The sequence below is a fragment of the Esox lucius genome, chromosome 1 (genome assembly GCF_011004845.1).
Source record: "Esox lucius isolate fEsoLuc1 chromosome 1, fEsoLuc1.pri, whole genome shotgun sequence".
In the NCBI taxonomy this organism is placed as follows: domain Eukaryota; kingdom Metazoa; phylum Chordata; class Actinopteri; order Esociformes; family Esocidae; genus Esox; species Esox lucius.
Window position 1 is genome coordinate 6,131,749 of NC_047569.1, and position 25,814 is coordinate 6,157,562.

A 25,814-nucleotide genomic window follows, 5' to 3' on the forward strand; every position below is an offset into this window, starting at 1 on the left:
TCTCTTCTACTTAATTTTTTCCTGTCCTCAGACAGAATTAGTTCACAATGTGCTGTCAAGATCCAGAGTCACATCCACAATACAATATTACATTACTCTCAGCTCTATCTCACACTGCTTCTTCATTTCGTGTCTCTTGCAGCTGAAACAGTTCTATAGAATAGAATTCAGCATTATTGTATGGGACAATGTGATATATTTAATAGAAAGACCATTTCAAAAACAAACTTTTGGGGGGATACAATTATTATATTTCGTTCAAGACAAATTGAAGTAGGATGTACAAAAGATTATTACACAATTTAAAACAAACAAATTCACAGATTTTTGGGTTATTTTATTTGATTGGGGACACAATGGGGGAACAAGACGTTTCCAAATCAATCACCAGTTTATCCTTCTAATAAATCTGATCAATGTGAGAGTCGACAGACAGAAAATAATAATATGACCTCTTTCATTATAGTCTTATACTTTTTATCTATTTGAGTTATATATTTTTTCCTTTTCATAACACAAAGACGCCAAAGTAAAACTTCAAAATCGGTTATTGACAATAGTTAAGTCAGTCTTTTTTTCTTGCTGGGCAGATTATAAGGGGGGCTGCATTTTTCCCATTAGAATTAAGCCCAGGAGAGAAGCAAGGAAAGAGTTTCTCAGTGAATTTGCAGCCAGTAAAAGAGTAGATATGGGACCTGTTCTCCACATTGTAAAAGGAGACCTGCCCCTCCTCATAATCCACAAATACCCCCACACTCTGAGGCTTCTTTCTCAGGGAGAGGTGAACATCAGGCCCAGCATGAGCCCGGTAGTCAAAACCATCCCAGAGCCTGATAACCCAGTGTCCATTCTCAGGATTTCGTGTTATGCTTCCCTTCCTGTTAATGGACTCTCTAACCACTCCTAAAACCCAGGCAGTTTTGCCCATCACCTGCACTTCATAGTAGAATCTCCCTGATGAGAAGCCCTCCTTTCCTAAAACACTGACAGAGCTACTGAATCTGTATCGATTGTTAGAAAATAATTTAGATATCTCTCCTAGTTTCACCTGTTTCCTATCCTTAGAAAGGATAAGATAGGGGTGTGCTGTGTCAGGATCCAGAGTCACATCCACAATACTATGTTGCATTCCTCTCAACTCTATCTCACACAGATTCTTCATTTCTTCATTGAGTGTCTCCTCCAGCTGAGAGACAGTTCTTCTCACAGTCCCCACACACAGACTTCTTTGAAACCTGATTTCAGACCTGTCCTTGGTGGGTGGAAAGGGGAGGGGTGAGGTCTGGAGGAGCTGGAAGTGATCCTCAATGAGTGATATTTGCTCCAGCTCAGTGCAGCTCTTTTTTAGCTCTGTGATTTCCTGCTCCAGCTCTGTAATGAGCCCTTCTGCCTGTTGCTCAGCCTCTTTCTGCTTCTTTTCAATCACTTCAATAAGCTCAGCCTGGCTTCTCTCAATGCAGCGCATCAGAGATGTGTAGACTTCCACAGCATCTGCTATGTCCTTCTCAACATCTTTCTTGCCAAGCTCCACTGACGTTTTTATTTTTCTAACCTTCTCATGTCGCTCCTGGATCATTTGTTGAACATTAGCCATTGTCCTGGCCAGTCCTCTCTTCCTCTCTCCATACTCTTCCTCTATGGAGACGGTTTTGTGAGCTTTGTGGTCTGTCTCAATGCAGAATTGACATAAATATGTCTGGTCACTCCTACAGAACAGCTCAATGGATTTGTCATGCTTCTTACAAACTCGGTCTTCCAGGTTCAACACAGGGTCGATCAGTTTGTGTTTCTTGTAAAAGGTTAATCTCTTGTGAGGCTCCAGGTGAGATTCACAAAAAGAGGCAAGACACACCAGACAGGACTTCTGGGCCATGAACCTATTCTCCGTGCAGACGTCACAAGGAACCTGTCCAGGTGTGATGATTGGATGTTTGTGGGTGATTGAACTGCTTTTCACCATTTTCGTTTTGGTTGACATATCTAACTTTTTCGCTTCAGAGGCCATTTCAGCGATGAAGGTATTGACACTAAGGTCAGGTTTGTTCTCAAATGTTTTTTTACAAATGGGACACTGACAGACATCAGTGATACTGTCCCAGTATCTGCTGATACAGGCCTTGCAGAAGTTGTGTCCACATGGAGTAGAGACTGGGTCAGTAAATACATCCAAACAGATAGAACACTGGAACTGCTCTTCAGACAGGAAAGTGTTGAAGGATGCCATAGCTGGGAACAGAAAAAGAAACAAACTATGTGTAAATGGTCTTTTGAAATTTGCTATATCATTTTCTCATGTTACTTAATTCTACATATTCATGCATTTCCAAAACGTGCTGAACATGTTTTGAGAACATACAGAACATGATAATAACAAGAGTACAGGATATCATGTCTTCAGTTTCTAAGACAGTCTTTCTGCTAACCTTATTATTGTCTGTCCTTCAGATACAGGGTCCTGGATGAATGTAGTCTCAGTTCAGCGATTTAGATGACTATTCATTTATCATTTGCAGTTCATACTATTTATCATCAAAGCTTTCCGGTTTTGTTTCACTTCAGCAAAGTGACGTTCAGGGCCCCTCCCTGTTCTTCATATTCTTAAAGGGACAGTGTTAACTGTTTCAGGTATTTCCAACTAGTGCCAAACATATGGGAAGATATTCAGAACATGATAATAACAAGAGGCCAGGAAATAAGAAATTCAGTCTCTAAAACAGTCTTTCAGTCTTTTTACTAACCTTATTGTTGTCTGTCCTTCAGATACACGGTTCTGGATGAATGTAGTCTCAGTTCAGCAGTTTAGATGACTATACCGATATAAACAAATATTTACAAAATTGTGAGGGTTGTAAACACTTTTGTCAGATACTGTATATATACAGTTTCTCTGAGATCCTGTATACAGTGGGGAGAACAAGTATTTGATAACCTGCAAAATTGGCAGTGTTTCCTACTTACAAAGCATGTAGAGGTCTGTAGTTTTTATCATAGGTACACTTCAACTGTGAGGGATGGAATATAAAACAAAAATCCAGAAAATCACGTATAATTTTTAAATAATTAATTTGCATTTTACTGCATGACATAAGTACCAACCAGTAAGAATTCCGGCTCTCACAGGCCTGTTAGCTTTTCTTTAAGAAGCCCTCCTGTTCTCCACTCATTGCCTGCACCTGTTTGAACTCGTTACCTGTATAAAAGACACCTGTCCACACACTCAATCAAACAGACTCCAAACTCTCCACAATGGCCAAGACCAGAGAGCTGTGTAAGGACATCAGGCATACAATTATAGACCTGCACAAGGCTGGGATGGGCTACAGGACAATAGGCAAGCAGCTTGATGAGAAGGCAACAACTGTTGGCACAATTATTAGAAAATGGAAGAAGTTCAAGATGATGGTCAATCTCCCTCGGTCTGGGGCTCCATGCAAGATCTCACCTCGTGGGGCATCAATGATCATGAGGAAGGTGAGGGATATGCACGGCAGGACCTGGTCAATGACCTGAAGAGAGCTGGGACCACAGTCTCAATGAAAACCATTAGTAACACTACGCCGTCATAGATTAAAATCCTGCAGCATGTGGTCTGATGAGACAAAAATAGAGCTTTTTGGTCTAAACTCCACTCGCCGTGTTTGGAGGAAGAAGAAGGATGAGTACGATCCCAAGAACTCCATCTCAAGCGTGAAGCATGGAGGTGGAAATATCATTCTTTGCGGATGCTTTTCTGCAAAGGGGACATACACTCACCTAAAGGATTATTAGGAACACCATACTAATACTGTGTTGGAACCTCTTTCGCCTTCAGAACTGCCTTCATTCTACATGGCCTTGATTCAACAAGGTGCTGAAAACATTCTTTAGAAATGTTGGCCCATATTGATAGGATAGCATCTTGCAGTTGATGGAGATTTGTGGGATGCACATCCAGGGCACGAAGCTCCCGTTCCACCACATCCCAAAGATGCTCTATTGGGTTGAGATCTGGTGACTGTGGGGGCCATTTCAGTACAGTGAACTCATTGTCATGTTCAAGAAACCAATATGAAATGATTTGAGCTTTGTGACATGGTGCATTATCCTGCTGGAAGTAACCATCAGAGGATGGGTACATGGTGGTCATAAAGGGATGGACATGGTCAGAAACAATGCTCAGGTAGGCCGTGGCATTTAAACGATGCCCAATTGGCACTAAGGGGCCTAAAGTGTGCCAAGAAAACATCCCCCACACCATTACACCACCACCACCAGCCTGCACAGTGGTAACAAGGCATGATGGATCCATGTTCTCATTCTGTTTACGCCAAATTCTGACTCTACCATCTGAATGTCTCAACAGAAATCGAGACTCATCAGACCAGACAACATTCTTCCAGTCTTCAACTGTATAATTTTGGTGAGCTTGTGCAAATTGTAGCCTCTTTTTCCTATTTGTAGTGGAGATGAGTGGTACCCGGTGGGGTCTTCTGCTGTTGTAGCCCATCCACCTCAAGGTTGTGCGTGTTGTGGCTTCACAAATGCTTTCCTGCATACCTCGGTTGTAACAAGTGGTTATTTCAGTCAAAGTTGCTCTTCTATCAGCTTGAATCAGTCAGCCCATTCTCCTCTGACCTCTAGCATCAACAAGGCATTTTCGCCCACAGGACTGCCGCATACTGGATGTTTTTCCCTTTTCACACCATTCTTTGTAAACCCTAGAAATGGTTCTTCATGAAAATCCCAGTAACTGAGCAGATTGTGAAATACTCAGAACGGTCCGTCTGGCACCAACAACCATGCCACGCTCAAAATTGCTTGAATCACCTTTCTTTCCCATTCTGACATTCAGTTTGGAGTTCAAGAGATTGTCTTGACCAGGACCACACCCCTAAATGCATTGAAGCATCTGCCATGTGATTGGTTGATTAGATAATTGTATTAATGAGTAATTGAACAGGTGTTCCTACTAATCCTTTAGGTGAGCGTATGTTCTCTATAATTGCAAACAAAGGTTTCTGTACCAAATATTAAATTCTGCTTTTCTGATGTATCAAATACTTATGTCATGCAATATAATGCAATTTAATTACTTAAAAATCATTCAATGTGATTTTCTGGATTTCTTTGTTGTTGATTGTGTCACTCACAGTTGAAGAGTACCTATGATAAAAATTACAGACTTCTACATGCTTTGTAAGTGGGAAATACTGCCGATTTTGCAGGTGTAGGCACGCGAAACGCGGTGTTGCCAACTTAGGGACTTTAAAAAAAAAGTGACCTTGTGACAAATCTAGTGACTTTTTATGGTGTTATTGGAGACTTGTTCCTACTCTTCTCAATGAGCAGCGGGTGCCGCCATGGGCCCCTCCCCCATCTGAAAGCACTCACAGGCGGCCCAGTCCTCGCACGGCAGTTCCTCTCAGCTCCAGTCAGAGCAGGATATGTTAACTCCTCCGCGTCCAGACTGAAAATTAATTGCTCATGCGCTCCGCCAGAGTGTCTCTTTTGGGTAACTTTTGCCGGTCCCAAGCCCGGATAAAGGAGGAGGAGGGTTGGTTTAAAAAAAAAAAAAAAATGTACAGAAGAAAGTTAATTTGTAGTTCTAAACATATTTAGGGTGTTTTTACTCCCTTTTTGTCTCTCCTACAGGCAGCGTCCATCAAGTGCAGTTGGTGCAGTTCTCTTAATCCATGACCATGATGATATCACCCCTTGTGTGTCGCTCTAAATTTAAGATTTTGACTTAAATAGCGCCCCCTTTTTTGATTTTTTCTTAGTTTTTTGCTCAGGTGATTATTTCTTGTACATGGACAACATTTGTAAATACGCATGCATATTATTTTCCCCACGAGAGTTTTGTATGTTAAAAAAGAAAGAAAAAATCCATTCATGATGCTGATGGGAGATTATGTAAATTAGGCGATGACGTAATTTAGCGACTTCTAGTGACTTTTAGGACAGCCAATAGCAACTTTCCTTACTGAGGAGTTGGCAACACTGGCGAAAAGTCTAAATGACTAGTGGACACAGCCTGTCACAGTAACCACAACAACGATGTAGCCTGTTTGCCTAAAGCTGGTAATCTTTTGTTGTTGCTGTTAACACATTTTACATTGAGCCTCAGAGGAATCCATAGTTAGTTCTTGACTTTAGCAAGAGCCGTTAGGATTGCAGTACTCACCTGTGCTTATTGTTTACCGGTAACTTTATTGGCGATTGACTTGAGCTGAGCGCTTCACAGCAATCTTTTTATATATCACAGGAGATTTGGCATTCATATAGTGAATGCTCAGCTCTAGTGGTTTCCCGGCTCTAGTTTATGAATGCTGCAGGACAAACATTTAATTGGCTACACATCCGTTACGTTTGTTCAATAGATGTGTGGACATTGTAATATCTCTTCTTGCAACTCCATCTAACCTCCAAAAACCTGTCGAACTGAAAGACCAGCGGTGCCTCCCTTGAGTTGGACCCTCTTCACCCACTGGTCCCAAGACGTTGTGTTGCGTGAATCTACCAGCTAAAAACTATCTGTAGGTTGGTAAATTGTCGTTTTTTATTGTTTTTGAAAATCTTCTGTAACATAAGCATAAGCCTAATGGTGTCACCAGTCGCATTTCCACCTACGCATATTCTAATAGTGGAGTTAACAAACAACTTGCATGCTTTACATAAATTACTGATCTCCCCTGATCAATGTTTGTAGAAAAACATCCCTAGGAACCTTAACTATTTTATGCCATTACCTATTAATTTGGTTGAATTTGGGAATCAATGAATAGAGACAAGTATTTGGCTAACCATTAATCAGAAAAGCTAATGTTTACTGTCCCCCACCTGAACCTAATTCCAACCAACCTCAAGTGCAATATCTTAAAAAAATCCTAGGTGTTATACAGTGTTGGATCAAATGCCTGCCCACCCTGCAGCTCTCCAAATTAGAAGGGCTAATATGTGTTTTATACAGTAGCCCAACTTAGCAGTTGTTGTATTGGTTCCTTAATCAAGAGAACAATACAAGATGCTAGAACTATGGGACCAGCTACCTTCTATTTAGATTTACATGGGCTACATATTACATGGGCTATTACATATTATTTGGAAATTATGTTTGTTGATCATATGCTGTGTCAAGATCTTTTCATTGCTGACTAATTGTAAGCTGGTCACTCATTCAGACACGTTTTAATCTCATGGCTGTAGGACTGTAACTTTCCATTGACTTCAAGGTGATACGTTGAAGCTATTATTATCAGACTAACATATTCAGAAATATTTAGTGGATGTTTTCCTTAACAGTCAATGGGTTTCATATTCTTTCCGTCATGAATGAAACAAGCATTTTGACACATCAAGGTCTGTTAAAGGGGTGTGTCATCTCAGTCCTTTTTGCTCACAAGACAGATTATCATAGAGGGGTTTTACATCTCTGTTGACTCCCACAGAAAGGGCAAGATTGGGCCGATTTACACAGAGATATTTTCACAAAAAGTACAGAGGATTATTTAGTTGAGTGAACATTAGTAAAATCACATTCCGGAGCCACAGTCAGGGCACCACATCCTGAGGTAGTATGAAGCTACTTGTTCAAAGTCAGATTTGGTCAGGTGCTACCCTCATTCAAGCAATCCAAGAAATGTATGTTTTGAAGAGAGAATCCACCATAAAACACTATGCAAACTGTTCCTGTTGTCCACAAAACTGAAGGATGGACACATTTTCTCTGGATTGCTAAAGACTATACTGCCTCACGCGAGCTTCAACCTTGGAAGGTAGGTTTTTCAAAACGGGTGGTGTTGTTGCTGTAATGGTAAAGTTATACAAAGCAAAATTTTCTATGCATAATTTTTGTTGGTTTGGCTAATACATCATGGTTCAACAAAAAATATGCAGGATGTACTGTAAGTCCATTTGTCCGAGGGATGTACATTATTGTCATGCATTCTGCCCGCTGGCAATAAACCTCCATACCAACCGTGGTGCGCACGTAATGGTGAAAAGCAGTTCAATCACCCACAAACATCCAATCATCACACCTGGACAGGTTCCTTGTGACGTCTGCACGGAGAATAGGTTCATGGCCCAGAAGTCCTGTCTGGTGTGTCTTGCTTCTTTTTGTGAAACTCACATGGAGCCTCTCGAGAGTAGCTTATTACAAGAAACACACACTGATTGACTCTGTGTCGAACCTGGAAGACCGAGATTGTAAAAAGTATGACAAAACCCTTGAGCTCTTCTGTAGGAGTGACCGGACATATTTGTGTCAGTTTTGCATAGAGACAGGCCATAAACCTCACAAAATGTTTTCCATAGAGGATGAGTATGAATAGAGGAAGGCTGAAATGGCCAGGATAAAGGCTAACGCTAAACAGATGATCCAGGAGCGACGTCAGAAGGTTACAGAGATAAAAACCTCAATGGAGCTTGGCAAGAAAGATGTTGAGAAGGACATTGCAGATGCTGTGGAAGTCTACACATCTCTGATGCGTTGCATTGAGAGAAGCCATGCTGAGCTTATTGAGGTGATTGAAAAGAAGCAGAAAGAGGCTGAGCAACAGGCAGAAGGGCTCATTACAGAGCTGGAGCAGGAAATCATTGAGCTAATGAGGAGAGCCACTGAGCTGGAGCAGCTCTCACACATCAACTCTCACCTCCAACTCCCCCAGACACTCCCATGTCCCTCTCTACCCACTAAGGACTGGTCTGGGATCAGGGTTCACAGAAGTCTGTGTTGGGGGACTGTGAGGAGAAACGTGTCTCGGCTGGAGGAGACACTCGATGAAGAAATTAATCTGTGTGAGATAGAGTTGAGAGGAATGCAACATAGTATTGTGGATGTGATCCTGGATCCTGACACAGCAAACCCCTATCTTATCCTTTCTAAGGATAGGAAACAGGTGAGACTAGGATAAAGAAGTTGTCTTATCAATCGAGATAGTTTCAATACTTTTACATTTATTGTAGGAAAGGAGAGCTTCTTAGAGAAATTTTTCAGGTACAAGTCATGATGGGAATTAGGAGTTGCAATGTGAGGACAGGTCCCATATTTACACTTTCACCAGCTGCAACAAGATATTTTCAAATGTGTTACTTTAAAGCTGGGGTTCAGTAGTTTGCACAACTATACCTGATAAAGCCAGTACAATTTACCAGCATATTTCATTAATTCCAACAATACATTCAAAACATAACTGTTGTTGGCAGCTGAATGCAATTTGCTAGAATAGGCAAAACATTTTTATAGAGCATGAGGCGTCTCATTCAGTTTTTATTCACGCTGTTTCAAACCCTATTTTTTTTTACTGTATGCTCTATTGTTTCATGCATCTGACAAATTGTAGTCGCCACTAACTGTTAGATCTAAACTATGAGCGAATCCCCTTAATAGGTAGAGAAGAGGAAGAAAAAAAGAAGCATGGCCGTTTCCTGTTATAAAGCAGAGGAAATGTATAGAGCCCTAAACAGTCAAGCATGACAAAGCTGTACTTCCCTCAGCATGGGAGACACATTGGACCAGAAGGGCTCAGGTGACTTAAATAACAGTATTGATAAAGACAGATAAAGAGCAAATGATGTACTATATTTGTCTTGAATAAGGCAATACACATGTAACATATGGCCCTGGCCTCTGTGTAGGCAATACATGAATATTGATGATGATGAAGAATACAGAGAAAAAGAAGGAATATGGTACTGCTGCTGCTATTGTTAAATGGTGATGATGATGATTTGGAGGACAGTGATGACAATGGCAACAAGGACATTAACGCTTCAAATGAAAATATTTGTACATGATTCTATCATAAAAAATATATTTGAGAACCGGTAACATGATTGTCCAACTTATGAAAATCACACTTAGAGGCACACTGAAGTGTTATACGACGAATAAACCAATAGCAACAACACTCGCACGGCGTGTGAAACCCTACACCTGGGTCCGCAGATTTTTCTCACTTTAAAGGGTTTCTTTACCATCTGCCTCCTGTGCCTGGATAGAAGATGTTTTGTTTTAAAATCCCCTCACTTTAGCCCTCTCTTTCAAAAAGCTGTCAGCTGTGTGTCTGGGTGTCTGTTTGTGTATAGACACACTACCGTTTAAAAGGTTGGGGTCACTTAGAAGTGTCCTTGTTATTAAAAGAAAAGCAAATTGTTTTGTCAGTTAAAATAACATCACATTGATCAGAAATAGAGTGTAGACATTTTTATTGTTGTAAATAACTATTGTATCTGGAAATGGCTGATTCTTATGGAATATCTATATACTGAGGCCCATTATCAGCAACCATTAGTCTAGTTCACATCTACCATTTTAAACGGCTAATTGATCATAAAAAAAAGAATTGCAATTATGTTATTACAGCTGAAAACTGTTATGCTGATTAAAGAAGCAATAAAACTGGCTTTCTTTGGACAAGTTGAGTATCTGGAGCATCAGCAATTGTGGAAACAAAAAACGTTCTTCGAAAGTCTATTACGTGCATAAAATGCCAAGAACCTGAAGATCTCATACAACACTGTGTACTACTCCCTTCACAGAACAGCGCAAACTGGCTCTAACCAGAATAGAAAGAGGACTGGGAGGCACCGGTGCACAACTGAGCAAGACGACAAATGCATTTGAATGTTTAGTTTGAAAAACAGTCGCCTCACAGGTCCTCAACTGGCAGCTTCATTAAACAGTACCCACAAAACACCAGTCTCAACGTCAACAGTGAAGAAGCGACTCCGGGATGCTGTAAGACTGCTTTACGCCATCTGTCAAGTATGGTGGAGGCAATGTGATGTTCTGGGGGTGCCATGGTGGTGAAGTGGGAGATTTGTACAGGGTAAAAGGGGTCTTGAAGAAAGAAGGCAATCAATCCATTTTGCAATTCACCTTGTGAATGGTGTTTGATTGGAGCCAATTTCCTCCTACAAAATGACAATGACCCAAAGTGCAGCTCCAAGCTATGCAAGAACTATTTAGGGAAGAAGCAGACCGCTGGTATTCTAGTGGTCTAGTGGCCAACACAGTCACCAGATCTCAAACCTATTGAGCTGTTGTGGGAGCAGCTTGACCTTATGGTAAGTAAAAAGTGCCATCAAGCCAATCCAACTTGAGGGAGGTGCTTCAGCATGGAGTGAAATAATTGCTGCAAATGGAGGATTCTTTGACAAGATTTTGAAAGACACAATTATTATTTCAATTAAAAAACTTTATTTCTAACTCTGTCAATGTTTATATTTAATATTAATTTAGCTATATTTCCTAATCAAACTCACGGAAAACATGTTTTCATTTCTAAGTGACCCCAAAGTTTGAACGGTAGTGGGGAGAACAATATGGGCTGAAATATGTGCCACCAGAAACTGAATTTGAATAATTTATATTTGAATTTGAATTGCTAAACTTGAATAATTGCATTGAAAAACTGAATTTGAATCACATAATTTGAAATTGTATTGTTTAATTTGAATAATTGCATTGAAAAGCTGAATCTGAATTGTATAATTTGTAATTGAATTTATTCGTTTGGATCCGAAGTCCGATAAAATGTGATCCTCACTGAAAATTAAAATCTCTATATATCTTCACATTCACTTCTCACAATTCAGATTCAGTTCTCAAATTCAATTTCAAGATACTGAGACAGACATCCGGGTAGTTGGAGGATGAAGGAAGAGCAATCGAGCGCAGATCGATAGATAGCGTTCATTGGCGCACAGGACTCCTCTTGGGCCAATCAGCACCTACGTTTTGGAGCATAGTACATGAAACAAGGAAGAAGCTCTTGCCTTGCCAGTGGCCGGCCTTGACCCAGAACGCCCAGTCTGGCGTGACCACCATGGATTCGGCTGGGACAAATATGGTAATTACAATTTCACATATCTACGATCTAACGATCTTTTGTTTAACTGTCGTTAATGTTATAGCTGTTTTGTAGAAACGTTTCGTTTAGTCCGCGAGCATACACAAATCATGTTTACAATTACATTAGACGACTAGCTAGCACCATTGTTCTATATTTATGACTAGCACGTTAGCATTGTTTCTGCTATTATTTTAGCAACGCAGCTAGGAGGCTGGAGCTAGTCTACAAACAGCTGTGCGTACAATGACAACCCTTTTTTTTTTTACTGTCAGTGAATAGCACCGAGTGAAAGTCAATGATTTCTTTATATCTAGTGACAGTGATCATGTCGTTAGCTCAGATAAGTACCGGTAAACTTAGTAAGATCTAGAAATAGAAGGCATCGTGCTAGCTTACTTGCCAGTCCCACCTGTGACTTAAAACAACCCAGCTGTTCTTTTGGAGATACATTTTTGACCAACTTATGCTGTGATCTGCACAATGTTTAGCAAGGTGAAACTTAACGTTATAGTGATTATGGGCATGATCCAACCAGTTACAAATTCGTTTTTACTGTTAACATGGTATAGGAAACATATCTGCCAATATTGTTACATTCATAACTAGTTGGCTTGTAGTCACATAACAAATATAATTGGTTTGCTACTATTCCTTAATTTTGGTGGTTCCTCATCCATCACATTTGATATTAACTTGACATGAAATCCATAGCAATCAGTGATGATTGAATCTGTTTATGATAAAGCAATTACATTTCTTGGCAATGAAAACCTACTACTTTCAACCTTTACCACTTCTAGATTATGTATCCAGCTACCTCTCTGTAGCTCACATCTCCTATTTGGAATATTATTAGTTCCACAATAAACATTAATACCCTACTATTAATGTATGAAATAATGTCTAATCTAATCCATAGTATGTCAGTGATTCTCAGTGACATCCGAAAAGAATAGCTCCGGCTGATGAAATGGGTTGCATTACTAGATGATATATGTTAACAATTCATTAATACTGTCTTCTGTTGGTTTTAGGGAATCCAAATTGAGGATTTTGATTGGGAGAGCTCAGGGCTCTCTCATACCTCTGCCAACACAGGTGTTACCATGCCAGAAATGGAATGTCCATTGAAGACCGAGGACATTGAATCTCTACGCGTTGCCATTGATCCCCTTTCTCATTCAAATAGTTTTGGAAAATACATTTATTTGACCACACTTGCACATGCATTGTACCTACTTCACCATCATTGACAGTCATGCCTGTGCCAATCAGAGGACTAAAGGCTTTTAATAATTCATGATTGCTTAAGTCCAGTCTAGGACCCCATGTATCCAGGCACCTTATAGTCCACCTTCCATTCACAGCAATTTTTTTTAAATCGGACTTCTGTCTTGCTGACACAACCACAGGAAAGCGGGAAAGAACGTAGTGAAGGACATCTTCTCTGACAAACATTGTAATGGTGCGATGCACATATGGAAATGCTTTTTGAAGTTTAACATTCAATGTGGCTAACAATGATTTATACTTTCTAAAATATCAAATCAATTAGCCATGCACACTGGGTCATTTAATGCACACTGGGTCATTTAATACACCCATGAACAGTGAATTGGGTTAACATATACAAACTGGATTTGACAAAAAATGAAATTAGACTGCACAAATATCTTATCTATTACTATTTGAGTCTGAATGTATAGGTGCTGGTCATAAAACTAGAGTTGACAAAAAGTTGATTTATTTCAGTAATTCCATTCCAAAAGTGAAACTTGTATAATGTTTACATTCATTCCACACAGACTGATCTATTTCAAGTGTTTATTTCTTTTAATTTTGATGATTATAACTGACAACTTATGAAAACCCAAAATTCAGTATCCCAGAAAATTTGAATATTGTGAAAAGGTTCAATATTGAAGACACCTGGTGCCACACTAATCAGCTAATTAACTCAAAACACCTGCAAAGGCCATTAGATGGTCTCGCTGTGTAGCCTACAGAACTAGACTATCATGGGGAAGACTGCTGACTTGACAGCTGTCCAAAAGATGACCATTGACACCTTGCACAAAGAGGGCAAGACACAAAAGGTCATTGCTAAAGAGGCTAGAAAAAAGTGTACAAGCAATAGGGATAACCGCACCCTGGAGAGGATTGTGAAACAAAACCATTTCAAAAATGTGGGGGAGACTCACAAAGAGTGGACTGCAGCTGGAGTCAGTGCTTCAAGAACCACCACGCACAGACATGTGCAAGACATGGGTTTCAGCTGTCGCATTCCTTGTGTCAAGCCACTCTTTAACAAAACACAGCGTCAGAAGCGTCTTGCCTGGGCTAAAGACAAAAAGGACTGGACTGCTGCTGAGTGGTCCAAAGTTATGTTCTCTGATGAAAGTACATTTTGCATTTCCTTTGGAAATCAAGGTCCCAGAGTCTGGAGGAAGAGAGGAGAGGCACAGAATCCACGTTGCTTGAAGTCCAGTGTCAAGTTTCCACAGTCCGTGATGGTTTGGGGTGCCATGTCATCTGCTGGTGTTGGTCCACTGTGTTTTCTGAGGTCCAAGGTCAACGCAGCCATCTACCAGGAAGTTTTAGAGCACCTTATGCTTCCTGCTGCTTTATGGAGATGCAGATTTCATTTTCCAACAGGACTTGGCACCTGCACACAGTGCCAAAGCTACCAGTACCTGGTTTAAGGACCATGGTATCCCTGTTCTTAATTGGCCAGCAAACTCGCCTGACCTTAAACCTATAGAAAATCTAAGGGGTATTGTGAAGAGAAAGATGCGATACGCCAGACCCAACAATGCAGAAGAGCTGAAAGCCACTATCAGAGCAACCTGGGCTCTCATAACACCTGAGCAGTGCCACAGACTGATCGACGCCATGCCGCATTGCTGCAGTAATTCAGGCAAAAGGAGCTCCAATTAAGTATTGAGTGTACATGCTCATACTTTTCATGTTCATACTTTTCAGTTGGCCAACATTTCTAAAAATCCTTTTTTTTTCGGTTATAATCAAAATTAAAAGAAAAACACTTGAAATATAGTCTGTGTGGAATGAATGCATACATTATGCAAGTTTAACTTTTTGAATGGAATTACTGAAATAAATGAACTTTTTGATGATTATCTAATTTTATGACCAGCACCTGTATATGCATATTTGAAACTGCAACATTTCACTTAAACCTGATGAAATGCCTGCCCTAGATGGAAGGCCTCTGTCATCACTTGTTTGAACTCAGAAGTTTGCATATGCTTAACAGGCAGTAGGATTGTATTACTACATGCAGCAACTGTTGGGTGGCAAACTGTATGTGAACCATACAGGATGTCACAGGTGTGGTTGAACTGCACAAAGACTGAAGTTTTCTTCTGGTAAGACAGGAATGTGGCCCTGTCCTGTGAGCCACTGGAGAAACTTGCTGGGGGACAGGTGACCTGGATAGTCTACTGTGTCACCTGCCTCTGGATGTTCACCTTTTCAGAGACAGAAAGCAAACAATCACGTTAAATATTTGGTTTACCTGTACCAGCACAGAGTTACAATGATAATGAAATCTACATGGAAACTTAATTACCAAATAAAAAATTACAAAGTGGGATGTTTTCCATATTCCAAAGAAAATGTATTGCAAAAAGTTATTCAGGAAAATGGCTAGCTATATCAATATAAAACAACATTAATACAACAGGCACTATATTTATAGACCACAATACCATATGCACTATTACATTTAATGTAAACATGACTGTTTTTACACTAAGTTGACCAAGTATGATGTTATTATATAGTGGCAAGCACGGTTTTATAGCTACTAGCCCATATTTACTGTACCACTAGCTAGATAATACTCTCAACAAAATAATGAAAGCACTACTGGATTGCTAGTTTTAAAAACCATCACTTTTTATTTTCCCTGCAAATACGGAGAACAGCCAGCTTTCTTTCTAAATGTGCTATTTTTGTGTTCAAGTCAACCGGAATTAGCTATGCATTCAATTCAAATGAGTAGGGCTAGTGCTATGGTGTAATTGCCCGGAAGTTTATGGCCTTACATTATCCAAACACCTGCCAAACACAGCGACACAGACACGCTTACTACTCTCCCTCCCTCTCAGTAAGCAGTACCCTGACGGTGTCAATGACAATCACAAGGAGTAGTTATCGGAAATAATCATGCTGAAGACATGACCAGTCTACTTGGCGGCGGCTAGCACTAGCTACGTTTGCAACAACATTTTCACCGGAGGAAGAGGCAAACGCTTAGATATAATAAACACCAGGCAAAGATGTTGTTACCAGAAATAGTAGGCTACCATAAAAACGTGGGATAATAGCTACTGTGTTTGCAACGTCGAAAGAAAGATTTAATTTTCCCTGTTTCTATAAAAACAGCTATATCATTAACAACATTTAAACAAAAGATTGTAGATATGTTAAATTGTAATTACCGTATTTGTCCCAGCGAAATACATGGTGTTAACGCCGGTCTGGGTCAAGGCCGGCCACCTGCAAGGCAAGCGTTTCTTTCTTGTTTCATGGCGGGTACGTACTATGCTCCAAAACGTAGGTGCTGATTGGCCCAAGAGGAGTCCTGTGCGCCAATGAACGCCATCTATCGATCTGCGCTCGATTGCTCTTCCTTCATCCTCCATCCTCCAACTACCCGGATGTCTGTCTCAGTAACTTGAAATTGAATTTGAGAACTGAATCTGAATTGTGAGAAGTGAATGTGAAGATATATAGAGAGTTTAATTTTCAGTGAGGATCACTTTTTATCGGACTTCGGATCCAAACGAATAAATTCAATTTCAAATTATACAATTCAGATTCAGTTTTTCAATGCAATTATTCAAATTAAACAATACAATTTCAAATTATGTGATTCAAATTCAGTTTTTCAATGCAATTATTCAAGTTTAGCAATTCAAATTCAAATATAAATTATTCAAATTCAGTTTCTGGTGGCACATATTTCAGCCAATAGAACAAGCCCCGAAACCTGAAGGATCTGGAGAAGGTCTGTATGGAGGAGTGGGCCAAAATCCCTGCTGCAATGTGTGCAAACCTGGTCAAGAACTAACTGAAATGTATGATCTCTGTAATTGCAAATATTAAGTTCTGCTTTTTTTTACTTATGTCATGCAATAAAATGCAAATGAACGACTTAAAAATCATTCAATGTGATTTTCTGGATTTTTGTTTTAGATTCCGTCACTCACAGTTGAAGTGTACCTATGATAAAAAGTACATGACCTCTACATGCTTTGTAAGTGGGAAAACCTGCAAAATTGGCAGTGTATCAAATACTTGTTCTCCACACTATGTATTCACACTCAGCCCTTTTCCTCTCTCACACATCTAGAAATATAAAGGTGCGGCACTGCGCCTAAAAATAAGCCACTCGTCAGGGCCCACTTCAGCCATTTCAGGAGCTGTTTCTATAACAACAGAAAGGGTCCTACAAGTTCTGCTGAGGTCTGACTACTGAATATTGTAGACAGAGAAAGTAAGAGAGAGGATGGTAGAACAGTTGAAGGTCCTTTGCTGCACTGCCCTATTAGCTGTCCTTTGATCCCTCTTTCTCACGATTAAGTCACAACCCTACGTTCATCAAAGTGTGTTATTTACCATTTGTCACCCCCCACATTTCCCTGATCCCCTCTCCCTTTCAGAGATCCATTTTCTCTGTTCCACCTGCAACCCACCACATCTAAGGCTCCCCGCCCTGAGGGTGACCGCTGGGAGAAGACAAGTTTACTGTCCCCGGAGGTGATTGTTGCAATGGTGGCATGGATGTAAGCAAAGCTGGACAGGTCATCAGCTGAAAAAAACTAATTAGGGATTTAAAACTGAGTCCTTTAGTGGACACTTAATCCCAGCAAATGACAGAAGTTATTGCACATATTTTCTTTATTTACTTTAGCAGTAATTATTTTGTATTCTGTCATCCACAGTCCAGCTGCTGTGGGTCGATGTCACCAGTGAGATGGGTGTGATATTTAGCGATATACAAGACAATGATGCCACCTAGTGGAGAAATAAAATGCTACAGTACAAAATCTAATCGGGCATATGGAATGCCTATATTTACGTTTACAAATTCCTAATGGTTATATTATTTGAATGTACATTTTCTTTCAACCATTTTATGCTTTATCTGATTGAGACAGTGGTAAAAGACAGCGGTGATAAAGGATACTTTTCTTGTGCTTAATTGTTGCACTATTTGCCTGCGCAGTCTTTCAGAGTGGTGAACCCCTCCCCATCTTTGCTTCTGAGAAATAACATTTCTCAGTTTCAACATTCGATATATGTGGTCTTTGTACTACTTGAATATAGGGTTTAAATGATTTGCACATAATTGCATTCTGTTTTTCTTTACTTTACATTTTACACAGCGTTCCAACTTTTAACTTGATTCAAAATACCTTTCAGATATCAAAATGTATTTCAAAATGTATAAATACATTTAAGTTGTGTACAGATGTAATTCACTGACAAACATGGTATCATTACAATATGTTTTTTGTATAGAAAATACAATACAGAATGTATTTTGAAGCCCACATTAAAATGCATTTTTCACAAATATGAATTTACAGAATCCTTGTGTTCCTGTTGTGTTCGAGTGACCTTTCTCATAAGCTAGTATGTTCTAGTAATGTAAGCAATAATTTCCTATTTTCTAACAGGATTCCATGTCAGGTCATTTTTTTAAATAGTGTGTTAGAATGGTGAACTTTCCATAACAGACAAAAATGCTACAATTACGGCTTATTTTATTATTAGTTGATTAATTGTTGTCTTGTTTAAGCAGTGTGTAGGGCGCCCGATTGGATAGCATTTATAGAAATACGTTTTTATATAAATATATTTAAGCAGCCAATTGCAACACTTTGACATACATTTATCAAATGTATTAAGAAAATATATTTAGAATACATATATTTTCCGTACGGGTAGCTTGTTAAGTCCAACAAATTAAATTGGCTAGCTAACGTTAGATCACAGCGCACGTATCTCCTGCAACATCACACGTTTCCTGGCTAGGCAATGCACTCAAACCTACGACCGTAGCGGGGATCATGTCTGCTGCATGCTAAATATGCTGCAGAGACACATTTTGGGGAAACGCTGAAAAACATGGCAAGACTATTGGGAACCTACTGTACAAATACCAAGCTCGCAGGTATTATCAAATTTAAAGCAACGTAGCAGTTTTATTTTAAAACGTTTTGCCATTACGTTTGTCGGCTACTTTGCTAATACTAAAGTTAGCAGCAATAGAAACTGCATTACCATTGTATCATGATCACCCAGTTACTCCGACTAACGAGTCAGTGATGTTATAACCGTCCATAACAGTCACCCCCATTATGCTGGGAAAGTAGACGGTGATAGGAAGCCAGTACGCTATACATGCATGGAAAGTTAGCATATAATCAGACTTGAAAGAAGACTAAAGTAAAAACGTTTGAGACGTTAAAGGCATGACATTGGCCATCCAACTTTCTATCTGAAGTAGCTACATTAATGCATGTACTAAACCTATACCCAAACCTCATCACATCCAATAGTACTTTTAAGTGCAATTCCCCAAGCAAGGGACAGTGATGAGCAAAGTTTGCGAAATTGATACCGAGTTTGCTAACTACATATCTCACAAGGTGTCTGACGGTGTTGCCAGACTCTGATTGACTGTAAACCACTAAATCACCCGCAGACTGTAAATCGCCCCTTTTTTGCCCGCACAGCGCACACTGTCATTACAAATAACGAAAGCACTGCTGACAAATGAGGTTAGGGTTTGACACAAAAATGTAGTCATATTGTTTAAACTACAGTTTTCATTGAATTGTAGGTTAAATGAACCCTTTCAAGTTGGAAAAGTTGTTCATACGACCCTTTAAGTTGAAGGCCAAGGGGGCAGCTTTTGTGATAAATCTGGTCATAATTGACATTACTGAGAAAAAAGCTAGATTGTCAGTGGGGTGAGTATAAGAGGTAGAAATATTGATCATGTACCCAACTTACGTTCCCCAGCTAAGTCTGTTGCAAATATTATTTAATTTATTTAACAAAAAAAGTATGTCTTAGTTTGAAAAGCCCTGTTCTAGGACAGAAACTGACATATTTGCATCTGCGCCAAACAGTGCACGTATAACACTTTGCCAACACACATTCTAACAGCAATGGTAATCCTACATGACAAATTATTGCTATCCAACATGCTCATGATGCCGGCTAGAGTTAACTAGACTAATGGATGATAATCTGCCCACCAAAGGAGCCAAAAAAAACTGTTGGTTAGCAAGGCTACTTTAAATCAACATTTGACTTTTTTTGGACTGAACATTAATACATTACATAATCAGCAGTGTGGGAAACATGAAACAATCATCACATATTCGAGCGCTCTAATCATTTGCAGCCGCTCTGAGCCAGTTGCACGCAAGTTCTCTTCAGCTCAAGTTCACCACTTTTTTGTGGTTGTGTTCTAAATTCATAGAATGCTTTGAGTTGCATAGTGATGTTGCACAATGCAGCTCCCATTCTTACTACTTCATTGAAAAACGGAGTAAAAAAACAAATTAATTTAAAAAAAGGTTTTGTGGCTTTGTAAATTGTTTTGCTGCGCAGTTGGCCTCATTCTGATATGTCCATAATGTCCAGTGGCCATATGATCCAGTGTTGTTGTCTCTGGTGCAGATGTACTGCTGCAGAAGAACATCGAACCACACCAATGTCCTTTAAAGAATAATGTTTCTCAACATAAAATTGCAAAGAGTTTGGGGATCTCATAATCTATAGTACATAATAGCATTAGAAGATTCAGAGAATCCAGAGAAATCTCTGTATACTTCTGACAAGGCCGAAAACCAGTATTGGATGTTCGTAATTTTTGGGCCCTCATGCAGTTCTGCATTAAAAACAGAAACAATTCTGTAGTGTACATCATTACATGGGCTAAGGAAAACTTTTGAAAGCCAGCATCTGTGATGGTATGGGGGTGCATTAGTGCACATGGCATGGGTAACTTGCACATCTGTGAAGTCACCATTAATGCTGAACAATATATACAGTGGATATAAAAAGTCTATACATCCCTGTGAAAATGCCAGGTTCTTGTGATGTAAAAGAATGAGACAAAAACTTTGAGACAAAAAGTTTTTTATTTTTCCCCCTCAAAGATTTCAGTTTGTTTTTCAATTGAATTGTTCACGTTATAGGTAACAATAATGGTGGAAAAAGTTCTGAAATTATTTATCTTTGTTTGATTCTTTTACATCACAATAACCTGGCATTTTAACAGGGGTGTGTAGACTTTTTATATCCACTGTACTTGTTCTGGAGAAACACATGCTGCCATCCAGACAATGTCTTTTTCAGGGAAGGCCTTGTTTATTTCAGCAAGACAATGCCAAACCACATTCTACACGTATTACAACAGCATGGCACTGTAGTAAAAGAGTCTGGATGCTAAACTGTCCTGCCTGCAGTCCAGATCTGTCACCCATTGAAAACATTTGGAGCATTATGAAAAATACAGCCAAAAAAATACAACAAAGGAGACCCTGAACTGTTGAGCAGCTGAAATCCTATATAAAGCAAGAACGGTAAAACATTTCACTTTCAAAGCTACAGCAATTGGTCTCCTCAGTTCGCAAATGCATGAGTATTGTTAAAAGAAGAGGTGATGCAACACTGTGGTTAACATGCCACTGTCCCAACTTTTTTGAAACATGTGAAACAAGACATCAAATTCAAAATGGCAATTTCTTTTTCCAAAAACAATAACATTTCTCAGTTTCAATATTTGATATCTTGTCTTTGTACTATTTTCAATTAAATAGAAGGATAAATTATTTGCACGTCATTGCATTCTGTTTATATTTGCATTTTACACAGTCTCCCAAAGACTTTCGAACCTGGCTTGTATATTTATCTTTCATATGTGTAGCGAGATAATTTTAAATACACAATAAATAGTCACTGGAGGAATCCCCACATCATAAATCCACCTGGATTGTCCAAAATACAGCTCGTGAAAAAATGAAGAGGCCAAATGCACCTTTTTCTTTCCTTTACAAGAAAGTTGAAAAGGAAGGTTTTGAATGAGGAACAGAAGGGTTAAATATCTGAAGTGTATATTGCTGTGTATATTGTATATTGCTGTATATTGCTGAGACGAACTGCATTGTGGGATTGTTGACGTGCTGTACCCTGCCTGCTGTTACCTACCTGGCTACCTGCCAAACTTTTTCGAATTTACTCGATATAAACTAATTGGTCAAAATTCTATTTTAGAGTTTTACCAACGCAATATTTATCTGTTGACCTCTTACCCAACTTTTCTACACCGGGACTCTTTTTGGACATAATTAACAGAACTACTCACCCCTGAACACCCGAGGCTAAGTATCATTACAATGCCTTTTCACTGTAATTGTTGTAGCAACAACACGGAGGAGAATGTTCGTCTTAAGTTAAAGATAGCAGAGTTAGAGGCTCGGCTTCTGACGCAAATGCCAGGCAAGGATTATGCTAGTGTAGAAATAGAAAAATCTGCGTCAGTGCCACCAGGTAGAAACGATAGTTTTGTTAGCCCCCCGGCACAGCTCCTGCAGCCGGGCAATAACTTTCTCTTGGTCACTGGGAAGAAATGCCGTCGACCAGTTAAACCTGAATCGTTGCTAAAACCAACTGAGACTTTGAACAGGTTTTCCCCACTGGAGTCGGAGTCAAGACCCGAGCCGTCTTCGGAGGGGAATGGTCGGCAGGCATGTTCTACCGGTGGACTTGAAAAACTGAAAACTTTAGTCATTGGCGATTCCATCACACGCAGTATTAGACTAAAGAATCAGCCGGCGATCGTACATTGTTTACCGGGGGGCAGAGCCACCGACGTAGCCGCAAATCTGGGGTTGGTGCTAGCGAAGTCTAAAACTGGCAAGTATAGAGAGTACAGAGATATTGTTATCCACGTTGGCACCAACGATGTTAGGATGAAACAGTCAGAGGTTACGAAGCAGAACATAGCATCAGCGTGTAAATTAGCTAGAAAGATGTGTCGGCATCGAGTAATTGTCTCTGGCCCCCTCCCAGCTAGGGGTGGTGACGAGCTCTACAGCAGACTTGCGCAACTCAATCGCTGGCTGAAAACGGAGTTCTGCCCGTCGCAGGAGGTAGAGTTTGTAGATAACTGGCCTTCTTTTTGGGACTCTCCCAGAAATAGGGCCAGGCCTGATCTGCTGAGGAGCGACGGACTCCATCCTAGCTGGAGTGGTGCTCTTCTTTTGTCTAGGAACATTGACAGGAGTCTCACTCCTATAGCTTTAACATGAGATAGGGTGCAGGTCAGGCTGCAGGCTGTTAGCCAGCCTGCTAGCATAGTGGAGTCTGTCAATAGCATAGCCAGAGTAGTTAGTACAGCTTTACCTATTGCCACTGTGACTCGTTCCAGGCTGAGAAAAGTTAAACAAGGTAGTGCTAACAAAAACAACCTTATTAAGATAAAGCCTTCCTCCACCTCGGTCAAAAATAAAAATAATTGTATCACTTCGCATCTCAAAATGGGACTCCTAAATATTAGATCTCTTGCTCCAAAGGCAGTTGCGGTAAATGAATTAATCTCTGATCATAAACTAGATGCTATTGGTTTATGTGAAACGTGGCTAAAGCCTAAAGAATTCACTGCCTTAAATGAGGCCTCTCCTCCTGGCTATACTAGTGATCATATCCCTCGTGCATCCCGAAAAGGAGGGGGTGTCGCTAATATTTATGACAGTAAATATAAACTTACTCTCAAACATATCACAGAGTTTCATTCTTTCGAAGTTTTACTCATGAAAGTTAACCAGGCCGATAAATCATTTTACATAGCTACTATTTATAGGCCCCCCGGGCCATACACATTGTTCCTCAATGAGTTTCCAGAATTCTTGTCTAACCTTGTAGTCATGGCAGATAGTATTCTAATTTTTGGCGATTTCAATATCCATATGGAAAACCCCCATGATCCTCTTCAAAAAGCCTTTCAAGCCATAATCGACTCAATGGGTTTCATCCAACATGTCTCAGGTCCAACACATTGCCACAATCACACCTTAGATTTAGTCCTGTCACGAGAAATAGATATTGTAGATCTAATAATTTACCCCCAAAATCCTGGATTATCGGATCACTGTCTTATTACATTTACCGTTAAAACAAGAAATTCACTTGCCCCCCAAACAATGAGTTTCAAAAGCCGTACTATAAATTCTCGGATTACAAATAAATTCCTTGATATTCTTACTAGTTCGCTCTTAAATGACAGAGTAAATAAATCTGTAAACGATCAAATCGAGGATCTAAACTCAATACTGCGAAATACATTAGACATAGTTGCACCACTAAAAACTAAAGAAATACGCAACAAGAAACTTGCTCCTTGGTACACCGACAATACTAGAGCACTTAAGCAAGCCTCCAGAAAATTGGAGCGAAAGTGGCGCTCCACCAAGTTGGAAGTATTTAGACTAGCCTGGATAGACAGTACAGTACAATACCGAAAATCACTCACGTCTGCTCGATCAGCTTATTTCTCCAACCTGATTGAGGCGAACAAAAACAATCCAAAATTTCTCTTTGATACAGTTGCAAAGTTAACAAAAAAGCAAAGCTTAGCATGTGAAGTGGGTCTTCACTTTAGTTGTAATGAATACATGAACTACTTTGATGAAAAGATCGTCACCATTAGAAAACAAATAACTGAATCCCTAAATAGTTATGGTCCTAAAAATCTCGGTTGTCCGGAAAATTTCCGGAGCCTCCCTGATCAGGTGTCAATGGGGACACTTGAGTTTTTTGATACCGTATCGCTCGACACATTTACAAAATTTGTAATGAGTTCTAAACCCACAAACTCTCAGCTAGACCCGATTCCTACAAAATTACTTAAGGAGTTATTTCCTGTGCTAGGTCAGCCAATGCTGAACATAATAAATTGCTCCCTTTCCTCCGGATGCGTACCAAACTCACTAAAAATTGCGGAAATTAAGCCTCTTCTAAAAAAAATCTAATCTAGATCCCGACATATTAAACAATTATAGGCCAATATCGAACCTCCCGTTCCTCTCAAAAATCTTAGAAAAATGTGTTTCCCAACAACTGAATGCCTTCCTAAAGACAAAAAACATTTATGAAATATTCCAGTCTGGTTTTAGATCCCATCATAGTACTGAGACTGCACTCGTGAAGGTAACAAATGACCTTCTAATGGCCTCAGACAAAGGTTCCGCATCCGTCCTGTTGCTTCTTGATCTTAGTGCTGCTTTTGACACTATTGATCACTCCCTTCTCTTAGAGAGACTGGAAACCAATATTGGGCTACGTGGACATGTTCTAGCCTGGTTTAAATCTTATTTATCTGAAAGATATCAGTTCGTTAGTGTGGATGGCATATCCTCTGACAAGTCAAAGGTATGCTTTGGAGTTCCTCAAGGCTCGGTTCTGGGCCCATTACTTTTCTCACTATACATGCTCCCTCTGGGCGATGTAATCCGAAATCACAATATTAACTTTCACTGTTATGCTGATGACACACAGTTATATATTTCAATGAAGCATGGAGAAGCCCCTAAATTAGCTATTTTGGAAGCATGCGTTTCAGACATTAGGAAGTGGATGACAGAGAATTTCTTGCTCTTAAACTCAAATAAAACAGAAATGCTCCTTTTAGGACCCAAAAAACAAATAGCGTTGTTAGCAGATCTCACTGTGAACCTCGACGGCTGCATGGTCGTATCCCAAAAAACTGTAAAAAACCTTGGCGTTACCCTTGACCCTGACCTCTCATTTGAAGAACATATAAAATATGTCTCAAGAGTTGCTTATTTTCATCTTCGAAACATCGCAAAAATTAGAAACTTCCTATCAAAAACTGATGCAGAAAAATTAATCCATGCTTTCGTTACTTCT

The 25,814-nt window shown here is 39.7% G+C and overlaps 1 protein-coding gene and 1 pseudogene across 1 annotated transcript; one reads left to right on the forward strand and one right to left on the reverse strand.

The window, feature by feature from the left end:
• Window positions 1–239: 239 nt before the first annotated feature.
• Window positions 240–2,537, reverse strand: LOC106023692 (E3 ubiquitin-protein ligase TRIM39-like). Its single transcript, XM_013140720.3, has 2 exons — window positions 2,424–2,537; window positions 240–2,226 (listed from the first exon to the last, which is right to left on the reverse strand). Exon 2 carries the CDS (start codon window positions 2,222–2,224, stop codon window positions 566–568), a length of 1,659 nt encoding a protein of 552 aa, XP_012996174.3. The 5' UTR covers window positions 2,225–2,226; window positions 2,424–2,537; the 3' UTR covers window positions 240–565.
• Window positions 2,538–7,972: 5,435 nt separating this feature from the next.
• LOC109615693 lies at window positions 7,973–8,894 on the forward strand (annotated as a pseudogene).
• The last annotated feature ends 16,920 nt before the right edge of the window (window positions 8,895–25,814 follow it).

Coding starts and splice junctions, on each gene's coding strand:
- LOC106023692 (XM_013140720.3), bottom strand. CDS start 2,224: ATGGCATCCTTCAACACTTTCCTGTCTGAAGAGCAGTTCCAGTGTTCT.